We start from the raw sequence: 18,926 nt of genomic DNA on the forward strand, positions 1-18,926 counted from the left end.
GATAAACGAATGCAACAGGTATACGGAAGCACAGGAAAAAACAATAACAGTAAAGAGGAAGATAAATGTAGCCATAATGAAGCACGGAGCGCTAAGGGGATACAATAGGTACGGGGTGCTCCGGGGTATGTGTGTAATGGTTCCAGGACTTACTTTTGGAAATGCGGTTGTTTGTTTGAAATTGGGGTTACAATCAGGACTCGACGGGAACCAAAGGTCAATGGGTCACCTCGCATTGGGCGCTCACGGGAAGACTACAAATGAAGCTGTGCAGGGTGATATGGGCTGGACTAGTTTTGAAGTGAGGGAAGCGCGCAGTAAAATTCTGTATGAAGAGCGCCAAAGGAATATGGAAGAAATTAAATGGGCTGGGAGAGTGTTCAGGTATCTGTACAGGAAAAACATTGATTCACAGTGAAGGAAAAGAACTGGGAAGCTTACCAGCAACTATGCGGCCTGTAGGGTGAGCAACACAGCAACAAAGAACGTCAAGCGGAAAGTCAGAGAGGCTGAAATAATCTCATGGGTGGCGGCAATGGAAAAGAAGCCTGCCATGAGCAACTACTTAAAAGGAAAAAACGAAATCAGGAAAAAAACAATTTATGAAAACTCAAAATTAAGGGAAGCTCATTACTTTTCGAAGCGAGGTCGGGATGCCTCAGATATAAGGAAGGAGGAAGATGTAAGTGCTTGCTGCGGTAAAGCTAGGGAAACGATGGAGCATGTTTTATTAGAATGTGAAGACATTTGCCCAGCAGTCGATTACTGCACAACTGGCCTCTTCCAAGCTCTTGGGTTCAGCGAGAGCAGGAGAAAAGTGAATATGTCTGCGATAGAGAGTAATAAGTGACAACTGGAAGATTGGTGGAAGTAGTGAAGCGACAAAAAACGGAGCCAACAAAAGGAAAGTTCACAATAGGGGGCAAGGACATTTGGTTGTGGCAGTTCATTGTGTTTTTTTTTTTCTTTTTCTTTTAACCTAGATAAGACATTAGGCAGTGTAATAGATAGAGCTTGGTGGTTCAACCCACCGCCCCATTCTAAAGCGGACGCTCATAACATCCATCCATCCATCCAGGCAACGATGGCGAAAAGCAGAACCTCATAGCCAACATCTCTTGGCGGTCGCAGCAGCGCTGCTGAGCAACTGCTTCGCTTTCCAAATGCCACACGCCGTAGTTAACAGTAGACCCATGTAGTGTGCTAGCACCGACTTCTTTGTGTCACGTTCGATAGCATGAACAATGTAATTTTTCTTCTATGCTGAGCACCCAGCATCTTTTTTATCCGAGCTTCGGCATGATGCGAGTCCTCGCTTGCATGACGCCACAACGCTCTCTGGCACGCCACCAAAAAGATGTTAATGTTCATGTGGCTTCACGTGCAAACGCACAGGGTGCTTGGAGGCCGTTGTTCTGACACTCTGAGGCTTCTTGTTCTGCCGGGTCAACCGATCGAGATGACGCATCGGAGTGCTTGCGCGACGAAAAGTGGAAACACTACGTGTTAACCAATATGTACGCAATAAGCTGGTACGGTTTATGGAAATACAAAACACATAATGTTCAATAGCCGCTGAGTCGGGGATTTTACTTTACCATTTTTAAAATGAAACTACTGTTTAAGCGGGTACGGTTTAACAAAGTTTTACTGTACCATCCTTACTTCATATAGCTGTCTAGTAATATGCTATCGCAATCGATGCTTCACTTTTCAGATAAAAGTGACTTTTTTATGGCTAAATGAATGAAAGAACACAAGAAAGAAGGACATTGCGTTTTGTCCTTCAGCCTCGTGTTCTTTCAATATTTCAGTATTAAAACTCGGCGCAACACAATTGCTTTACTTCAGTTGCAGGTCAGCACTGTGTTCTTTCTTCTTTTTCAATTCTGAATTATCATGTACCAACTAGTACAACAGGAAACCCTGCTGAAGTTATCACAATCCCAAACGATGATAAGTGAGAGCACATATTGTAAAGGGACACGGTTTAAAATAGGCCCACAATGCTCCTATACTTTTCAATGACAATTTTCAAAGAAATACTTGCAGCATTTCATACAAGCAGTGTTCTAAATATTCGTGTTACATATAAATGGGCTTGGGACCCTATAACAGAAAACTATTCCAATTTGTTTTTATTCCAAAACAGCCATTAGCCCTCCCTCATAGGCCAGAATGTTTGGGTCCAACCCATATGGGTGGGCGGCACAACCATATCGGCAGAGCCCGAACCATCTTGACGTATCACTGAGGGCTAATGGCCGATTTGGAACAAAAACAGATTGAAAAAGTTTTAAGTTATACCGGCCTTGAATGCACATGAAATTCATGCTATGTGAAAGGCTCCCGATTCAAGAACAGAAGTAAAACATGATGCACTCTAAAGCCCAAAGTGTAGCACCACAAATTACAGCATGTGACCATGCACAATATAATTTTCATGTGGCTATTGAAAGGCAGGTAAAAGAAGGTTGATCAACCTTTCTGTAACAGAGGCTTATGATTTTATGAACCAGAGCATGGCAGCACAGGCCTAGAATAAATGATATCTCTGGTTTACTTATTGCATGTGAATGTAGCCTAGTATGGTAATTAAAAATATTTTATTTACACTCCAGAAGAAATCTTGATGTTCTACAGCCCTGTATGGGAAGTGCTAACGCTGCATAATTTTGAGAATGTCTGAGGGGATTAAAAAAAGTTATGTTTTCTGTGCCACGTTTCCATGAAATCTATGTGTCCTTCTTTATGGTTAGACAGGAATTCTCTTTCTCAACGTACCAAGTGTAAGGCCCATTTTACACACTACTTCAGCAAGAGCACTTAGAGTCAACACTCTGGATTTAAGAAACTTTAGCCAAATAAAAGGTGTCTGCTTCTAAGGGTTTTACGATATGTGATCACAGCTGCAGTGGCCAGCACCAGCACAACATACTTCAGCACAAGAAGCTACTCACAGCTAGCAGAATTCCGAGTTTCTTTAGTTACCTGCATGGGTTTCAGTACACTACATATCCTTTTATAAGTCCATGAAATAGAATAAATAGGGAACATTGTTTGTGCTAGCCTTGTTAGTATTTCATTTATGACCCTATGACCAATGCAACTTAGCTTGCAATCGAAACTGTGGCTGAAGTCAATTGCTGTGTGGAATTGAGGGTTAGTCATGATGCCTTAGAGCCCAATCATGCAAAACAGAAGCTCGCTGCCCTTTCATGCTGTGTGTATCAAGCAAATATCAGGTGCCTACTTTGATGGCTGTCTGGAGCACCACACTGGTGGCATAGCTCAGACCACGGCTGCCAAGAAGCAACATGGTAGAGTAGCCTTGCTCCTTTGCCTTCTCGATCAGTTCATCAATGTCCTGCAAAAGAGACAATGCAAGAATTACTAAGCAATTGCCAATGTGACAGCAGCAAGTAAAGATGTTTATCTACTTGCTTTTTTTTTTTCAAGGTACGAAGAAATAGCTTGCACAAATGGTACAACTGACTGCAAAGCCTTTCAGAGCTTAGAATGCACTAAAAAGTTAAATTTCCTTAGTACTTAACTGTTCAGCACAAAATTCAGGCGAACAATGCATTGGTCACATGGTGAATATATCTACTGCACTTATCAAATTGAGGCTGCGTACATTGGATATAATGAAATTCAATTTTTACCCTGATGCAGTGCTCCAAAAGGTTTTTCAGTCAATGGTAAAACTAAGCAACTTGAAGGTTGAAAGTAAGGCTTTCCTCTAGAGTAAATGTGAAAGCTGCAAGCTGTTCCCTCAGGGCTACATGTTAATATGCCTTCTGAGATTGACTCTGAAGGTCAGACTACATGTAAAGAAAAAAAAAATACACATAAAGTGCCTTCATAGATTCTATTGGATTTACAAGGTTCGCTTGTATGCTTCAAGTACAGCAGTATACGAGCAAGAGCGCACGTGCCTCTTGCTTTGGTTATATCATGAGAAGCCAACAAAGATGCCAAGGACAACATAAGGAAAATTACTTCTAATTACACGTTCCCCAGCTGCGACAAGTTATTTTTTCATCCACTCTCATTACCATTAATTTATCATTTCTTTAATTCAATTAGTAAGTACAAGTAATTTTCCCTGTGTTGTCCTTGTGTCTTTGTTTATTGGCTTCTTATGATATGTTTAATAAAAATTGGGCCCTCAATTGACCCCATTTCTTCTCCCTTATTACATAACAAGGGTCTCAAATCCGGCAACATTAGTCCCTTCAGGTAGCATGTGCAGGTTTATTGCCCAGTTGCCTTCACCCAGAAAGATCACATACTCGTGACGCCTGCGACAGAAAGGATGTTCCACATCCGCCCTCAAGGTTTGCGAGTGGTGGCGCTGGCTAACAATCCCAGGGTTGTTCTAGTAGTAACATATAAATACCTCAGAAAGTTGATGGGAGGGCGGCGCCACGGTAGCTCAATTGGTAGAGCATCGCACACGTAGTGCAAAGACGTGGGATCGTTCCTCAGCTGCGGCAAGTTGTTTTTTCATCCGCTATCATTGCCATTAATTTATCATTTCTTCAATTCAATTAGAAAGTACAAGTAATTTCCCCTATGTTGTCCTTGGTGCCTTTGTTTGTTGGCTTCTCATGATATGATTATTAAAAATTGGGCCCCTCGGTTAGCTACCTTTCTTCTGGTTTCAATTCTGGTTGTATCTTATTTTCTTTAGCCGAAGGTCACCGAATGCGCAATCAAAGTTTCAAGAGTGTTTTGCATGTTTGGCATTTTTTTGCCTCCAAAGTGATTCGGAGCACTGTAAAGAATGTGAGCCCATGTCAGGTGCTTCGGAAGTGCATTTTGAGTATGGCAGCAGGAGCTGGGGCTCACTTCACTTACACTATCTTTTTAAAGCTAAATACCTTGTTTGGATCTTTTTGAGATAAATAAATATAACAGGTACAACCAATGTGTTTATATTTAAAAAATATGGCACTCCTGTGAAGGAAGTATTCAACCTCCACCTTTTACAAACAAAAATAGGCAAGCATACTAGCCCAGGGTGCAACAGTACTTGGAACACACCTGCTCACGTTGAACAAGCTGTGGATGAACAAAGCGTCGGTACAAGAGACTTGATCCTTTTGTTGCAGGTGACAGGAGCCACAGAACGAACAAGATCTTGAGCTCATAATAAAATGGCATCCTAGAAATACAAAGAACCAAAATGTTATTGTGGAGAACACCATATAATAATGCATGTTCTCATGCCGAGGTATATCTAAGTAAATAAGATTTGACTGGAGGAGCAGCCTCACTAAGTAAATAAGATTTGACTGGAGGAGCAGTATTTACACTTTCTGATCAATGCAATACCACAATTAGAAAAATTTTTGATAAATTATATATGCAAAAGTGAAAATGTTGGTAAAAGAAGCCATTCTGTTTAATACCATTTTATTTATTTAACAAGTGCTTTCTGGGTTTCAGATACAACTATTACATAGAACTACAGAACAAGACAACTATTTGTTCTGTACTTTTTATCAGAATATTAGCATTAAAGGATAGAAAAGCAAACTTGTGCACACTAGAACAGCTTAATAAGAACAATCAATGCCAATTTTATATTTTTAACTTCATGCAAGAAAAAATGCAACTAGAGGCCTACTAACAACAGCCTACTAGGATAAAGGCTCACATAAAAATTTTATTCACTTATTACTGTTGTGTTACACATGAGAACAGCAGTTCCCACATTGAGCTAAAGAGAATCACTTGTGCTGTACAACAAATATCAAGTACGTGCAAACAAAAGTTACAAATTTGCTCATAAGCAAACACTGAGAAGTAAAGGCACCCATCGGGATAAAAAGCATTAAAATGTCTAAAGGGCGAAAGTGTTACACTGGGGCAGCAATAGACATACTGCTGAGAATTTCAGTGCTAACCAGATCTTGTTTGATCTTAACAACCAGTCCCTTGCTCCCCCTTCTCTCTCTTTAGCTACTTCTGTGAATTGAACTGAAAGGGCAGTGACCCATCTCAGTCTTTTAGCAGCTAACCACCCTTCCTTTCTCACAAAGCAGAAACCAAGGGTAGCTCGCACCTGAAGGACCCATGGTGGCATTGGTATGTGCCCCCAGAAATAGAACTCAAAAAGTATGGACACTCACTGCAGTGACAAGGCCACCTCAATAAGCCAGGCTACAGCACACACTTCTGAAACCCTCACCGATAGCAGCTTATGGTGTCAATGGTAGAGTGAAATGAAGCACACACTTTATTTTTTCTAAACTGTTTCTGTTTTGAATTTTAAGGTCGAACAACTTTTGCCTGCATGTGGCGATTTGTCTTATTTTTGCATTAAACTCGGAACCATACAAGGATTTGTGGGACTACTTTAAATATGTACGGTCACTTTCAGTATGTGTAAAGAATTATGTTTAAAGTAGGAGTCACCAGCAAATGCAGACGACAATATATGCAGAGGTGTGAATGTGTCATTGGACATGCATATGCAGGTTCTCATTTCTACATTATACAGGGTGATCATTTTTACGTCCTACAGGATTTTAGATATTACTTGTGGCAGAAAGCATAATTCATGTCGTTGAGTTGGATTATTTGAAGAGGCAAACATTACTAGCACAAGAAATCTAAACACACATTCAACTAATTAACAATAATTGACTAAATAACTTTTCATTATTTATATTACGGCACATATTGTGATTTACTAATTGTAGCTGGCAAGTTTGAATGATGCATCCACTTGAAATGAATTTCCAGGATGACACCGATTTTGAGATATTATTTCCCAAAACATGGGAGGAAATACATGGGTGTTCCAGTTACTTTCATTCTTGAATGCATAAAACAACGTTTTGTTAAAAAGTAAGTGCAACAGCGCATTTTTACGGCGAGCATGATGGTGCATATCTCCAAACTGGAGTCATTCTGGAAGATCATTCCAAGTGGATAGACAAGCTCACTGGCTACAATTAGTACAGTGCAATATGTGGTCTACAATAATTAAGATAATTAGTGATTTTTGTTAACTAGTTGGATATGTGTTTTCAATTTTTTTCACATATCACATGGACTAGAATTACGTTATTGGCAACAGGCGATTTTTAAAATTTTCGGAAAACCTAAAAATGATCACCACCTATTTTGTATAAACATAGTGTAAGGTAGAGTTAATTCTAGCAATTACGTGAACTGTGCTGGCCACAATTCGAGCTGCACAATGGCAGCTGTAATGGTTGTGCACCTCCAGTTTCACCAAGCAGTTTCTCTGGAGTTGGTATATTCCCTCCATATGCTATTGCTGTGATGAAGGAGCAGACGTAACTGCAAGGGTTCAAAGGGAATGGGACTGCAATTGTGACTGCAAGAGGGTTAGCAAAGCAACAAAAACAGGAAACTTGCAGGAGTAGGAATGCATTAGTTGATGTGAAACTGGTGCAACTGAAGATCTCTGGTAGAGGCTTTCATTTTCCCAGTGCACTTATATAGGGTGCTGCTGCTGCAGACGAACAGTTTACAATTTAAAATTTCATATACCTGATGCCACTATGCAGCTCAGTCAGAACAAAGGCATGCACCGGAAGAAGCATAACATCACAGTGCGTTGCACTTGGTTCGGATGATACCCAGTGTTCAATGGCACACTGCCATTGGCCTGCTCAAGATTTCAAAAAGGAATAAACAACAAAGTTAGCTGCTTTCTTGCTGCTTACAAGTGTTCTTGGTATTCCCGGGTGGTGGTGGTGAAAAACCTTATTGATAAGACGGCCAGCATGCCAGCGATGGCTTTGAGAGATCAGTAACATTTCTGGAAGTCTTGATGGCCAAGTACGCCACACAGAAGCCATTATTATTACTGGCCTTTTGCACTAGATTTGTTTCTGCTTGTTTTACACTTACTCCTCGCTAGTGAATAATTTCTTGAGAAGCACCAGCAAGGAAAAGCATTTGACAGGGTCGAAATATATTTGCTCTCCTTTTTGTTCCACTATGCAACACGGTAGCAAAGTAAATTTGAATCCATATGACTCACTAATGGTATAAATGCACACAGTGCCAGCACTTGTGTAATACTGTCTACTCACAAGCAAATAGTGCTAGATATAAACAGTGTGATATGGGTTCAAACTACTGAAGTACCAAATCCAGCTGCACTTACCAAAATGAAATAAAGATGTCAGAAAATGTCTCGATGCATGTGAATAGGGCAAATACGATCCAGTACATCATCCATTGAAGCTGCAAAGGAAGGATTAAAAAAAAAATTTAATTCTAGTGTTTTTACTTGCCAAAACCATGATGTGATTATGAGGTACACCCCAGTGGAGACCGGTTTAATTTTAACCGCCTGAGGTTCTTCAATATGAACCCAATGGGCTGTACCGTATATGAAAACTGCACTTACGTGAGACCTGACGTCCTTGTTCTTGACTGCCTTGTAGGATGCATACGCAGGGTACAGCACACCGAAGAGCAAGCTGAAGAGACGATAGAAACAATGAGCCAGCACCGGGAAGCAACAAGAGCAAAACAGTAACAGAAGGCACAATCGGCCGCGTGTCAGCTGCAAAGATGCACCAGCCAGCTGAGCACCAATTGAAGGATTCTGCATTTGTGGACTGGTGGTTCCAAGGTCACTCACACAATGACACTGTAGCAGAACATTGTAAGGCACTGCGCAACACAAAAGTCAGAGCTGCAGGAGGATGAAGTACACAGCAGGGCTGTTCCTGGATGCGAAATCAGAGCTGAACATTCCCAAGCAAGGAAGGGTGCATCTCTACACAGAGGCAAGCTCCTGCTCCCAAGGCCCCAAAATAATCGTCGGCTCCAACCAAAATAAACGGACTCCCCTCCCAGCAGGAAGTGGAGTTCTTCCCTCCTCTCCCAGGCCCACAGGCAGCAACAGCAGCTCACCAAAAAGGTAGAGCGGCGGTGGGAGGGGGTCTGACCCCTCCCGCAGACACACGCTCTATGCCATGCAGCTCACTCCATCAAGCAGCTTCTGCTGAAACAATGCCCGCCTGTCAGATGGCACCGTTCGCCTAAATGTGGGGCGGCTGCCAACATGTAGACGGCAAGGCTCAACTCCACTCAACTGTGAAAAGATCTGCTGGACGGCAGCAGAACAGCACAAGTAGACCTTATATTACGTCCACGGTACTTAAAAGAATGTATATTTAAAAAACAGTCTTGCTAATCGTCTCCACGTAGTAGGTTCGCTGCATTTTTAGTTAGTGCTGCGTCAAATAAAGTGTGTCCGGCAGTAGCGACAAATATAGGCGTATTATGAAGGTGCGCAGAACAAACTGAAGGTGAGTGACCTTTGTACACGCTTGAACTAAAGCCCCTCCATACTACTACCGCTGTCAAGCGTAAGCTGATGAACGGGCTTTAGCTTGAACCAGTCACTAAAAATTGTTCAGTATGATCGGCACAAGTGCCTACGAGCTGACAATCAAATAGGATAACGCTCACGTACCCATTCGCATGGCCCAAATTACTTGTCCATAAGCAAAACGGCTAAGTGCATACATCCTCCATGAAGTGCATCTGTTGCCAAACATGTGCGATGACGTGTGGCGAAGGGCCAACAAATAAATATAAGGACACGGGAAACCTCTTCTACAAAATCTATTCGAAGTCCCTTATTTTTTTGCAGACCACACGCTGTTAGCATGAACAGACAAGGCCATGCGGCAAAAACTGGAACACAATACAGTCACACAATAGGAACAAACGAAGGACCTGGCCTCACGAACATCTGCTGCCTGACAACAATGGCACGCTGCGGACGCGCTTTGTGGCGCAGTAAGGACTTGGACATCAGGCGGTCAGGCATAATATAGTATATCCCGTGTATAGAGAACATGAAAACTAAACTATTTTGATCGCTGAGGATCAGTGGTACAATGCACAACATTCACGCATAAAACGCAGGCGATAAGCTACGGCACTGTTAATAGCAGAGAATGACGTAAGACAATCCCACGCTTCAGAACAACGACCACACGGTAGAATTTTCCCAGAGCGTGCGTCCTTAAAACCGATGTCTAATAATTCCATTAACGAATTAATTCAGATCGTTAATAAACACACCAATCATGCGCAACATGCAGCGATTTATGCTGCCTACACAAACAAACAAAAGCTGCAGCGTTCGCTGCACAAATGTTCACAAATACGCGCTACATGCAAATAGGAGGGTGTATTAGTAAATAACCGTGTCAGAGGCAACATGCACAGTAATTATTTGCTACAAATTCACCCCATGAACATGAGTCTTTGTCTTGCAATACATGGAACGAAGGATCGTTCGCTACACTCACATGATTAGGCGAGATATTACGGTGGAGATCATCCTGCATATATCCAAAGTGATATGGATCCTCGTAAGATTCGAAAGGCACACGACGACAGTCCCAAAGTTCAAACAACTGCATCCACAATTTTTGAACAGAGCGTGGAATACGCTACGTCAGAACACGAGCCGCTGGGCCGCAGACAGCGCGCCGGAGGCGACGCGCCACTTTCAAGCGCGGACGCCGCTATTGGCCGAGCCGCGCATCTTGCGGCATCCCATTGGGCGCAGAACGCATTCCTGCTCCAGTGGTGGGGCTCCTTTCAGTCACGTGGCTTAGCACAATTTTTTTTTTTTTCCTCCCTCCGAGGTCGCGCAGGCGTACTGAGACTTACGTGGCGACCTTTCAACTCCCGTATTATTCGTTCGCGTTTGGAGACGTGGTAGTGTTTTCGTCCAGTCCACGCAGTTTTCAAGTGTGCACTCTGGGCTCCTGTAGCCAGAGGTTGGATACTTAATATGTGCAATGGCCTACAAGCATCGCGAGGAGATTGTGGGCAAACGATTTCTGTGTGTTAATAGTGCGGGCAAAGGCAAACTTTCCAAGGCATCAGATTTGGATTGGAGGGCTGGAATAATCCGTGCAGCGTCACATAAGGATCCTAAACACCCCGAGCTTTCCGTAAGTAGCATTACGTTTCTGCGTATGTGCGCGCAGTTTCGTGCGGGGCGGGAAGGCTGTCTGCCGCTGGAATGTAGCGCAATACAGCCATTTTTGACCTTCCGCGCGCCCAACAGCAGCCAAAAAAAGCAACGTTTTGTAGGTAAATCGAAACAACTCGTGCAGTTTTTGTGCGAGTGTAAGAAGCAGTGTTTGACAGTTTATTGTAGAGCGCTTCTACTGGCTGGCATCAGCTCCGCTAACGTAGCGTCAAGTTAGTTTACTATTAAAAATCGCGCCAATATATATATATAAAAGAAAGAAAAAAATATTCGAGCTTTTCAAATATTCTTTTATTTTATCATGACGTGTTGCACTGCTAGCGCTGCTGCAGTTATGCAGTGCGAGAACGAACTGCAGCAGCGTTTGCGGTGAGCGCCCGCGAACTGTTTACGTTTTCAGAAATGGCGGCAAAACGCACGGTGTGCCTAGTGCAGCGTAGTTTCCTTTTCGGGTTTCTGAATCTGCGTGTTTCTTTGGCCCTTGGTTGTAATCGTACTGTACCCGTTCAGAAAATGCTCACGTGTTTTTCTCTGTTGAATTCGGCCTATCTATAGAGATTATAGCAAACATAATCGGCAGTTACTGGTAGGACCTTGCTTTCTGAATAGTGGTGCATTTGGTTTCCAGTCATGGCAGGTGCATATCTCGCTGCGACACATGTTGAAGAGTTTCTTGCACTCATATCAAGCTAGTAACAGCAGCAACTTCCCCGCGTCATCACCGCGTTAGTTTGGTGCCTTTTGATGGCGACTGAAGGTCTGTTTCAAAAGAAGAACGCAAGCTTTTCCATACAACGATGATAACACGTACAATTCCCGTGTGCGCTTCGTGTTATCGTCATGCGCCTGTCGTCTATTTGCTCACTGCGGAACTATATAGAACGGAAGCAGCACTAATTATTTTCAAAATTCCGTCTGCTACCAATGATGGGTTATAATTGTTATGGGGCACAAATGCAAACACATAAATTGGGGGGGGGGGCGAAGGGGGGGGGGGCGGATGATTTTACGATGTGTGTGCCCATCGTTCTATAATTGCGCGATCTACTGTTCTAATGCATGATCACGCTTAAAACCAAGTTTCGTGTAGTCGCCCATAGTGGCGTGTTGTACTGTGCATGCGGGCTGAGTGAGAGAGAAAAAAATAATTGTGGAGTGTGCTTTCCCTCTTGCGCGCCTAGTCCGTTTGCTTCCTCGCTGTGGCGCCGATCGAGGAGGTCTCCGTGGGCGTGCATGTGGAAATTTCTGGAATGGGGTCAACTGCTCCGTTGTGAGGCCCTTGTGGGGCGAGGAAGCGGCTGGATATCGAATGTGCCGTACTGTAGCTGCACGAGTGCGTGTGTATAAATGCATTCACTGGGAAACAGGACGCACGTTTCCCGGGCTTTTTGGTCGCTCAGGTCGCAGGCTACGTTGTGTTGGCCGGCCTTGCATGCACGCATCCTACACTACCTCTAGTACTTTGCGATCGCGCACTGAGCTACAAATTCATGTGACATTTTATTTTTGTTCGTCAGTGCGTGTTGCTGTCATCTGTTCACTCGTCATTCCTGCTCTTACGTAACACAGCCTCAGCGTTGAATGAATGCAGTCAGCGGAATACTGCTTCGGGATAAACGAAATCCTTTTGCCCACTAATTTAGAACTACACGTCGTTTTCCTTTTGCATACCGTCCCAAGCATTTGCAGGTTAAATCAAGATGGTCAACACGGAGCGTTCAATGTGAATTGGTTGCTCATTTATTTGTCTGTGCATTATTATTATTATTATTCCCGAAACGGGATGATCGAAATATTGCACTTTGTGCAAACGTGTTTTCGCATTGTGTCCTTGCTGGCTAATCTTCGGTTTGGTCCCCTTGGATACCTTTGCGCGAGTCGTGTATGCGTGAATTTCACAACGCAAGCATTGGCGCATTGATTCGTAACTGACCATGGCCGCGATTTGGTGGCGTTTCCATATGCTGAACGCGACCACTCACGAATGCGAAAAACACCAAGAGGCATTAGCACCGAAAAAAAAAAATAAAGGCGTCGCTACAAAATAGCGGCCTATAAGTGGCACTCAGTTTCTTCTCTTGAAGTACTACATGTATGCAAAGCAGCAGAGACGTTCACCCTTACGAGGTCAATGAAAGTAGTTTAAAAATGTGGCAGTGTTCATCTCGGTATAGGTCACCATCTATTAATCTCTAAATATGTGTGCTAATGCTTTTTAGACGCGGAACTAGCACAGCGCTAAAACACTGGACACAATAAGGGGACATATACGGTGTCCTTTATTTTCACGTTGTGCTAGTTCCGTTTCCAGAAATGTACCACCAGCCAGCCCATATTGCAACTCTGCTGAACGTAATGCTTTCCTTTTAAAGTAAGGAATATCTTCAACCAAAAGTGAAATTTATTTTCTCCTAATGTTTCCGGGTCAACTCGGCTCATCGCTGAGGGTTCAAACACCGCGCAGCAGTCGGTGCACTTTTCAATGAAGAACTTGCCATCCGCCGTCGAACTTTGGGTGTATGAATACCATTTTTGCTCTGAGACATTTTTTTTTACTCCATAAAGAACCGAACCAGTAACTCCCACGTTTCCAGAAAAAAGAAAGCGCTACATCGAAACGGACCCGCCGTGGTTGCTTAGTGGCTGTGGTGTTGCGCTGCTAAGCGCAAGGTCATGGGATCGAATCCCGGCCACGGCGGCCGCATTTCGATGAAGGCGAAATGCGAAAGCACCCGTGTATACTTCGATTTAGTTGCACGTTAAAGCACGCCAGGTGGTCTAAATTTCTGGAGTCCCCCACTACGGCGTGCTTCATAATCAGATCGTAATTTCGGCACGTAAAAACCACTTTTTTTTTTAATACTTGGAAACGGCACTTTACTGAGTTGCATGGAGAAATTCTTGCACACCCCCTGTATATGCATCGCTTTCTTGGCAGTACCAGCCACTTGGTTCGTATTTTATGACGGATGGAAGTAGCATTGTGAAATGTATAGTGCGAAATTAAAAAAAAAAATCTTGCACAATTGGGTAAAGTGATGCAGTAGTAATGACATCTCAGATGCAGAAATGCTGCGGTTCTAGGAGAGGATTTGCAAAGGATTTCTTTGGTAATATCTATTTGCATTGGCTGACCGCCTTCGCTGATACGTCCGCCATCACGATTGGAGGGCACCAGTTTTTTACATATCACTTATTCGTAAGGAGTACTTTATGAACACACGCTCTCTTTCATGCCCGCAAGATCGTTTTTTAGCAGGGAGAAAGGTGCTTGGCAGAGAAGGCAGGGAGAAGGCTTGGCAGGGAGAAAAGTGCTTGGCAGAGAACAGTCTCTGTGCATAGATTGGTGGGACAGAAAAACGCTATGGTGGTGGAAGCTGCAAGATTAGGAGGAGAAACCGGCAATCCTGCAGCAGATTTTTTCTCCCCTTCCCTCCTTGTTGCTCCTCAAGCGGTCGTAGCAGCTTTCAACTTCATTTACCATCTGTGTGTCATTACCATCCTACCTAGACATCACGCATCAGAATACTAACCCAGCAAGCTGGAGCTTCGGTACAGTTTGTTGAGGCTTGCGACTGACCTATGAAGCTACTGCTACACGTATTCTGTGTGTGTTGTCAGGCGGTTGATGGTCATTTTGCTGGGGCATACTTGTGATAATCGGAGTAATCTTGCTGGACCGTCGACAAGTTACGAATCGTGATGTGCAGGTTCCTGGCTCGGTAAATTTGCATCTGCGATGACCCTTGTGGTTATGTGGCCTTGAATGACCGTTGCTCGTGTTCCCGGTCTTCACATTCATACTGAATACGAGCATTGTATGGTTTGCTGGGTCGACAACAGTGGAAGTTTCGAAGTTTTGCTACAATTTATTCGAAAAAGTGTCACTAAATGTGCCGTTTTCTCTGCGTGGATCGTTTGCAATTCTTTGTAGTACGTAACTTATCGGCTCTTGTCATGGCTTCAGTTGCATTGAGACTGGACGTGGAGCCAAATTCTGCGGTGGCAAAAGTGCACGGCATCGGTCGCGGCTCGAGTGCCCATCGTTGCGGGCCATGCTAGTGCGCACGTTTGTTGCGCAGTGCGTGTTCTGCAAGGCCTGCGGCCTTGTTGCCGCGTCCTTGTTGCTGCGGCAATCTCCGCACGCCTGTTGAGGGGAGCGAGGTTGGTGCGGTGGCGCGGGTAGGGGGGGGGGGGGGCCGCACCACTTGAACTCCCTCCAGCAGTGTGCCGTCCAGCGCGCTCGGCGCCAGTTTCCGGTGCCACCCGCCAGCGCTGGAATGTCCCTGGACAGCGTTCCCCCTTAGCTGAGCCGCCGGCGCACTTTTCGTGCGCGCTGCTCGGGCGGCCGAGGGCGTTGAACCTTGGGCTCGGCGATCGATTCCGGGGCTCTCTCTGCGAGACCTCTGCTTCCTCGGCCGAGGCACAGCAGCTGGCCCCGTAAGGAGCCTCGTTTTCTCTTCGATGCCCTCGGGATTCTTTTTGCGCTTTCTTTGCTGGTTCCGTTATAATTAACAAACCGTATGCGAGCGGTTACTAGCTGCAATCGCTTCGACTTTAAGCATTCGCACCTAATGGCCACTGCCGAACTGGCGCAAGGGTTTCGCGTCGTTCTGCTGAATTGAGCCGCTAGTAGTCGCTCTTCTTTGTGCTTACCATTTGACGTGAAGTTAGCCAGACATTGCCAAATATTAAATTATGTCGAGTTCCTTGGTGCGCTGGACGGTATTCTTATTCTAGTTGTAAAATTTTAATTGTCGTCCTGAATTTTCGTTCGTGTGAACTTATATGGGTCACTTAATGCCAAACGCATCAAACCTTTAGGTCGACCCTCTTCGATTTCTTCTTTTTTTAACATTACACGTTTAGAGAAATGCACCCCCAACATATTCCAAAATATCAAATATTTCGTGCGACATACATACATACATACATACATACATACATACATACATACATACATACATACATACATACATACATACATACATACATACATAAGCGGGAACCTTTCATTTTTGGGCCACGTGGAAAGATGTTTCTATGATATTTCATCACACATTACAATAGCTTGTTTTTCTGCGTCAAGGCAAAAAATTTCAGTATGAGGCAGATCTGAGGCTGATATTTTAAAATAAAGAATGCTGGATGCCTTTGCACATTCTTAGTAGGGAGCAAAAATGAGATATTTAGCGATTTTTTTTCGGTGCGAAGAAATCCCAAATCTCTTCGAAAGGTTGTCCCGTATTTCAGATATAATTTTGGTTCAGTGTTCGGTCGCGATTTAAGTAGGATGGACATAGATTAAAGATGTTAACCTGGTTTATCGAAAAGTCTTGTACGACTATCAGATTTGTGGGCTTACATAGGTGAGATAAAAAAAGAAGGAAAAAAGTGGTCCGACTTTTTTTCTAATAAGCAGTACGTGTGATTAGTTTATTATGACGGCTGCGCAAAGGCGACGGCGACACACCGAAAAAAAAAAAAGGCACGCAGATGAAATCCTGTGCATTTTTTATTTTTATTTATTTATTTATTTATTTATTTTTATTTTTTTTTTATTTTTGTCGCCGTCGCCTTAATATTGGACATCAACCAACTCGCCAAAGTTTTGAATCAACGCTTGCCTTTAAAGTCATCAGCGACACCTTGCTTGAGTGGACAATATCGAGCATTTCAGTCTGACTAGGACCCAGTCATAGGCCCAGGTTTATACTTCAGTGACAATGTTCATTGGGCCACTTATGCCGCTGACTTTACATGGGTGGTGTTTGTTCTGGGTTTGCTATGAAAGGAAGTAACCTGACGAAACGAACATAATTTAGCCCCGTCATTGTGATAACGTTTTGTAATGTATTGTTTGGTGAAAGCGCATATATAATCATTTTGTTGTCAGTTCTTTCTTTTTTAAAAATCCTGATACGGGTGCTCGTATTCGCTGCGCCAACGCACTTTTGTGCGCCCAGCATGCCGTAGCAAAGGTGCCCTATACACACAGTGTCTTAACGAATCACGAAATCGTCACATCTACGCCACCGCGCAAAATGTAGAGATGTTCGCAGTTAATCTTTTTCGCGCTGACGACCGACTCCCGTCGAGGCCCATAATGAAATGCCTTCTAGGTTGCGTGCTTCCAGGCTACGCAGCAAACCTGATCGAGCTCAAGTCTGCGTCTCCTTAGCTGTATACGTTTACATGAACTTAATTGACCAAGTCGAATGGAGTCTACCTGTCAGGCCGAAAAGCGGTCGTCGGGTTCATGTAAACGCTCAGGTGGCTCGAGCCGATTTCGCCAAGGGGTGGCTTGACTCGCGCGATGGGTCAGCAGCTCAGCTTCTGACTCGACCCGCTCGCGCATCGAGCTCACGTAAACGAAGCTCTCGTTTTGTGTCACGCGCTGGTGGTCATAATTCAGCTTGTCCAAAGCTGCGCGTTATTGTAGCCAGGCTTGCGGGCTGACTGTCGCGCTGTTCGGCTTGTTGGAACGATGATGATCATGAAACTGTATAACTTTGGTGGGGAAGGGGCTATAAGGCAGGAGCATTTATTAGTCCAGGTTCCCTATGATGTGTTTTGCAATGGTCATGCTTCCGTGACGAGATATATTCTAACATCCCGGATACATTGTCGCCTCGCACTTCTGTATGTGACAGCTGGAAATCACGTTAAAGTTTAATGATTCCTGCTATTAAAAGAAACTTGTTGGCGGGAGGCTGTACTGCCGAAATCCAGGAGTGCAGATTTTTGGGCTAGTTGGTTAGTTGCATCAATTGAAGTCATCGCGCTGGATTGACACGGACAAGAACGACGACAGGACGTGCGCTACCAACTGAATTTTATTTCAGGAAAGCATGGTACTTACGGTACACATGATACTTAACATGGTACCTAACATCAGTGATTGGGAATATCAGACTGTTGGGTACCAAACTAAATTTGACCGCCAATCATTGCTGTTGGGAATATCACTCTAGGGAAACAAAGATGCAGCTTCCGCATGCCTCGTCACGTTCCAAGCTGGTGAAGCGAGCAATCGCAAACCTATTTCTTGTGAATGCGCTCCGCAGATCATGCCTCCATCGGATGCTTGGGAATTTTTCTAGACAGAAAGAGCGGCTACTGGAAGCCGGCTACCCTATTTACGTACGTTTATCAGTGGCGGAAAATGCGCCGAAAAAATTAGGAGAACCGGGTGGCAAGTGTGAGCGTAGCCACGAAAGGAGAAAGGAGGTGGTTGTACCGTACATGCATGGGATATCACATGATTTATAGAAGGCGGCCCGAAAAGTGAAAGTGGGCGTTCTATTTTCAGCTCCACAAAAGCTATCAAGCATATGTAAGGCCACCAATCCGTTGAGAAAGACGCGCCGAGGATGCGCGAAGAACCATCGGCCGCCGTTTGTGCACTGCGCACCAGGTGTCGTATATCGCTTCCCTTTCTCGTGCGGCAAACATTGATGCCTTCAGGTAGCACGTGTGGGTCTATTGCCCAATTGCCTTCACCCTAAAAAATCACGTACTCGTGACGCCTGCGGCAGATAGGATGTTTTACATCTGCCACCAAGGTTTGTGAGTGGTGGCGCTGGCTAACACTCCCAGGGTTAGTTGAAGTCGAAAAATGGAACTGTTACCGAGAAGAACATGTCTCTGTGCATTGTGATGATTGCGGGTGTAAACCGCTGTTTAAGAATGGTGTAGTCGTGTTAACTACAGATAAATATACGCGGGGAATTGTAGAAACAAGCTTGATTGCAAAAAAAGTTGCTAATTGCGTCAGCGCTCCGTCGATTACTCCAAGCAGAAAGGAAACTGCCTATATCTGGAAAACGTTGGGTTGCGCGTGCGATCATTTCCACTCGTTTCGCTTGTGTGAGTACCACGCTTTTCTTAAATAAAATTCAGTTGG

At 44.1% G+C, this 18,926-nt stretch overlaps 2 protein-coding genes across 7 annotated transcripts in view; one reads left to right on the forward strand and one right to left on the reverse strand.

The window, feature by feature from the left end:
• The window catches only part of LOC135901226 (receptor expression-enhancing protein 1-like), a 306,997-nt gene that overhangs the window by 37,612 nt on the left and 250,459 nt on the right, over nt 1-18,926 (reverse strand). For 3 of the 6 annotated variants that reach the window (XM_065430927.1, XM_070531165.1, XM_065430935.1), the window contains 4 exons: nt 8,402-8,474; nt 8,156-8,235; nt 5,050-5,170; nt 3,254-3,367 (listed from right to left, as the gene is read on the reverse strand). In XM_065430927.1, the coding sequence (XP_065286999.1) occupies nt 3,254-3,367; nt 5,050-5,170; nt 8,156-8,235; nt 8,402-8,474 (388 nt within the window). Of the gene's footprint in view, nt 1-3,253; nt 3,368-5,049; nt 5,171-8,155; nt 8,236-8,401; nt 8,475-8,638; nt 8,780-9,478; nt 9,746-10,325; nt 10,537-18,926 lie in introns of those variants that run through there. The other 3 variants (XM_065430944.1, XM_070531164.1, XM_065430952.2) reach the window with 3 other exon arrangements.
• Nucleotides 10,689-18,926, forward strand: part of Kdm3 (Lysine demethylase 3) — a 291,755-nt gene continuing 283,517 nt past the window's right edge. The window contains exon 1 of the mRNA XM_065430826.1: nt 10,689-10,979. Coding sequence (XP_065286898.1) covers nt 10,824-10,979 — 156 coding nt within the window. The 5' untranslated portion in view covers nt 10,689-10,823. The remainder of the gene's footprint in view (nt 10,980-18,926) is intronic.

This window comes from Dermacentor albipictus, chromosome 1 (assembly GCF_038994185.2).
Source record: "Dermacentor albipictus isolate Rhodes 1998 colony chromosome 1, USDA_Dalb.pri_finalv2, whole genome shotgun sequence".
NCBI lineage: Eukaryota > Metazoa > Arthropoda > Arachnida > Ixodida > Ixodidae > Dermacentor > Dermacentor albipictus.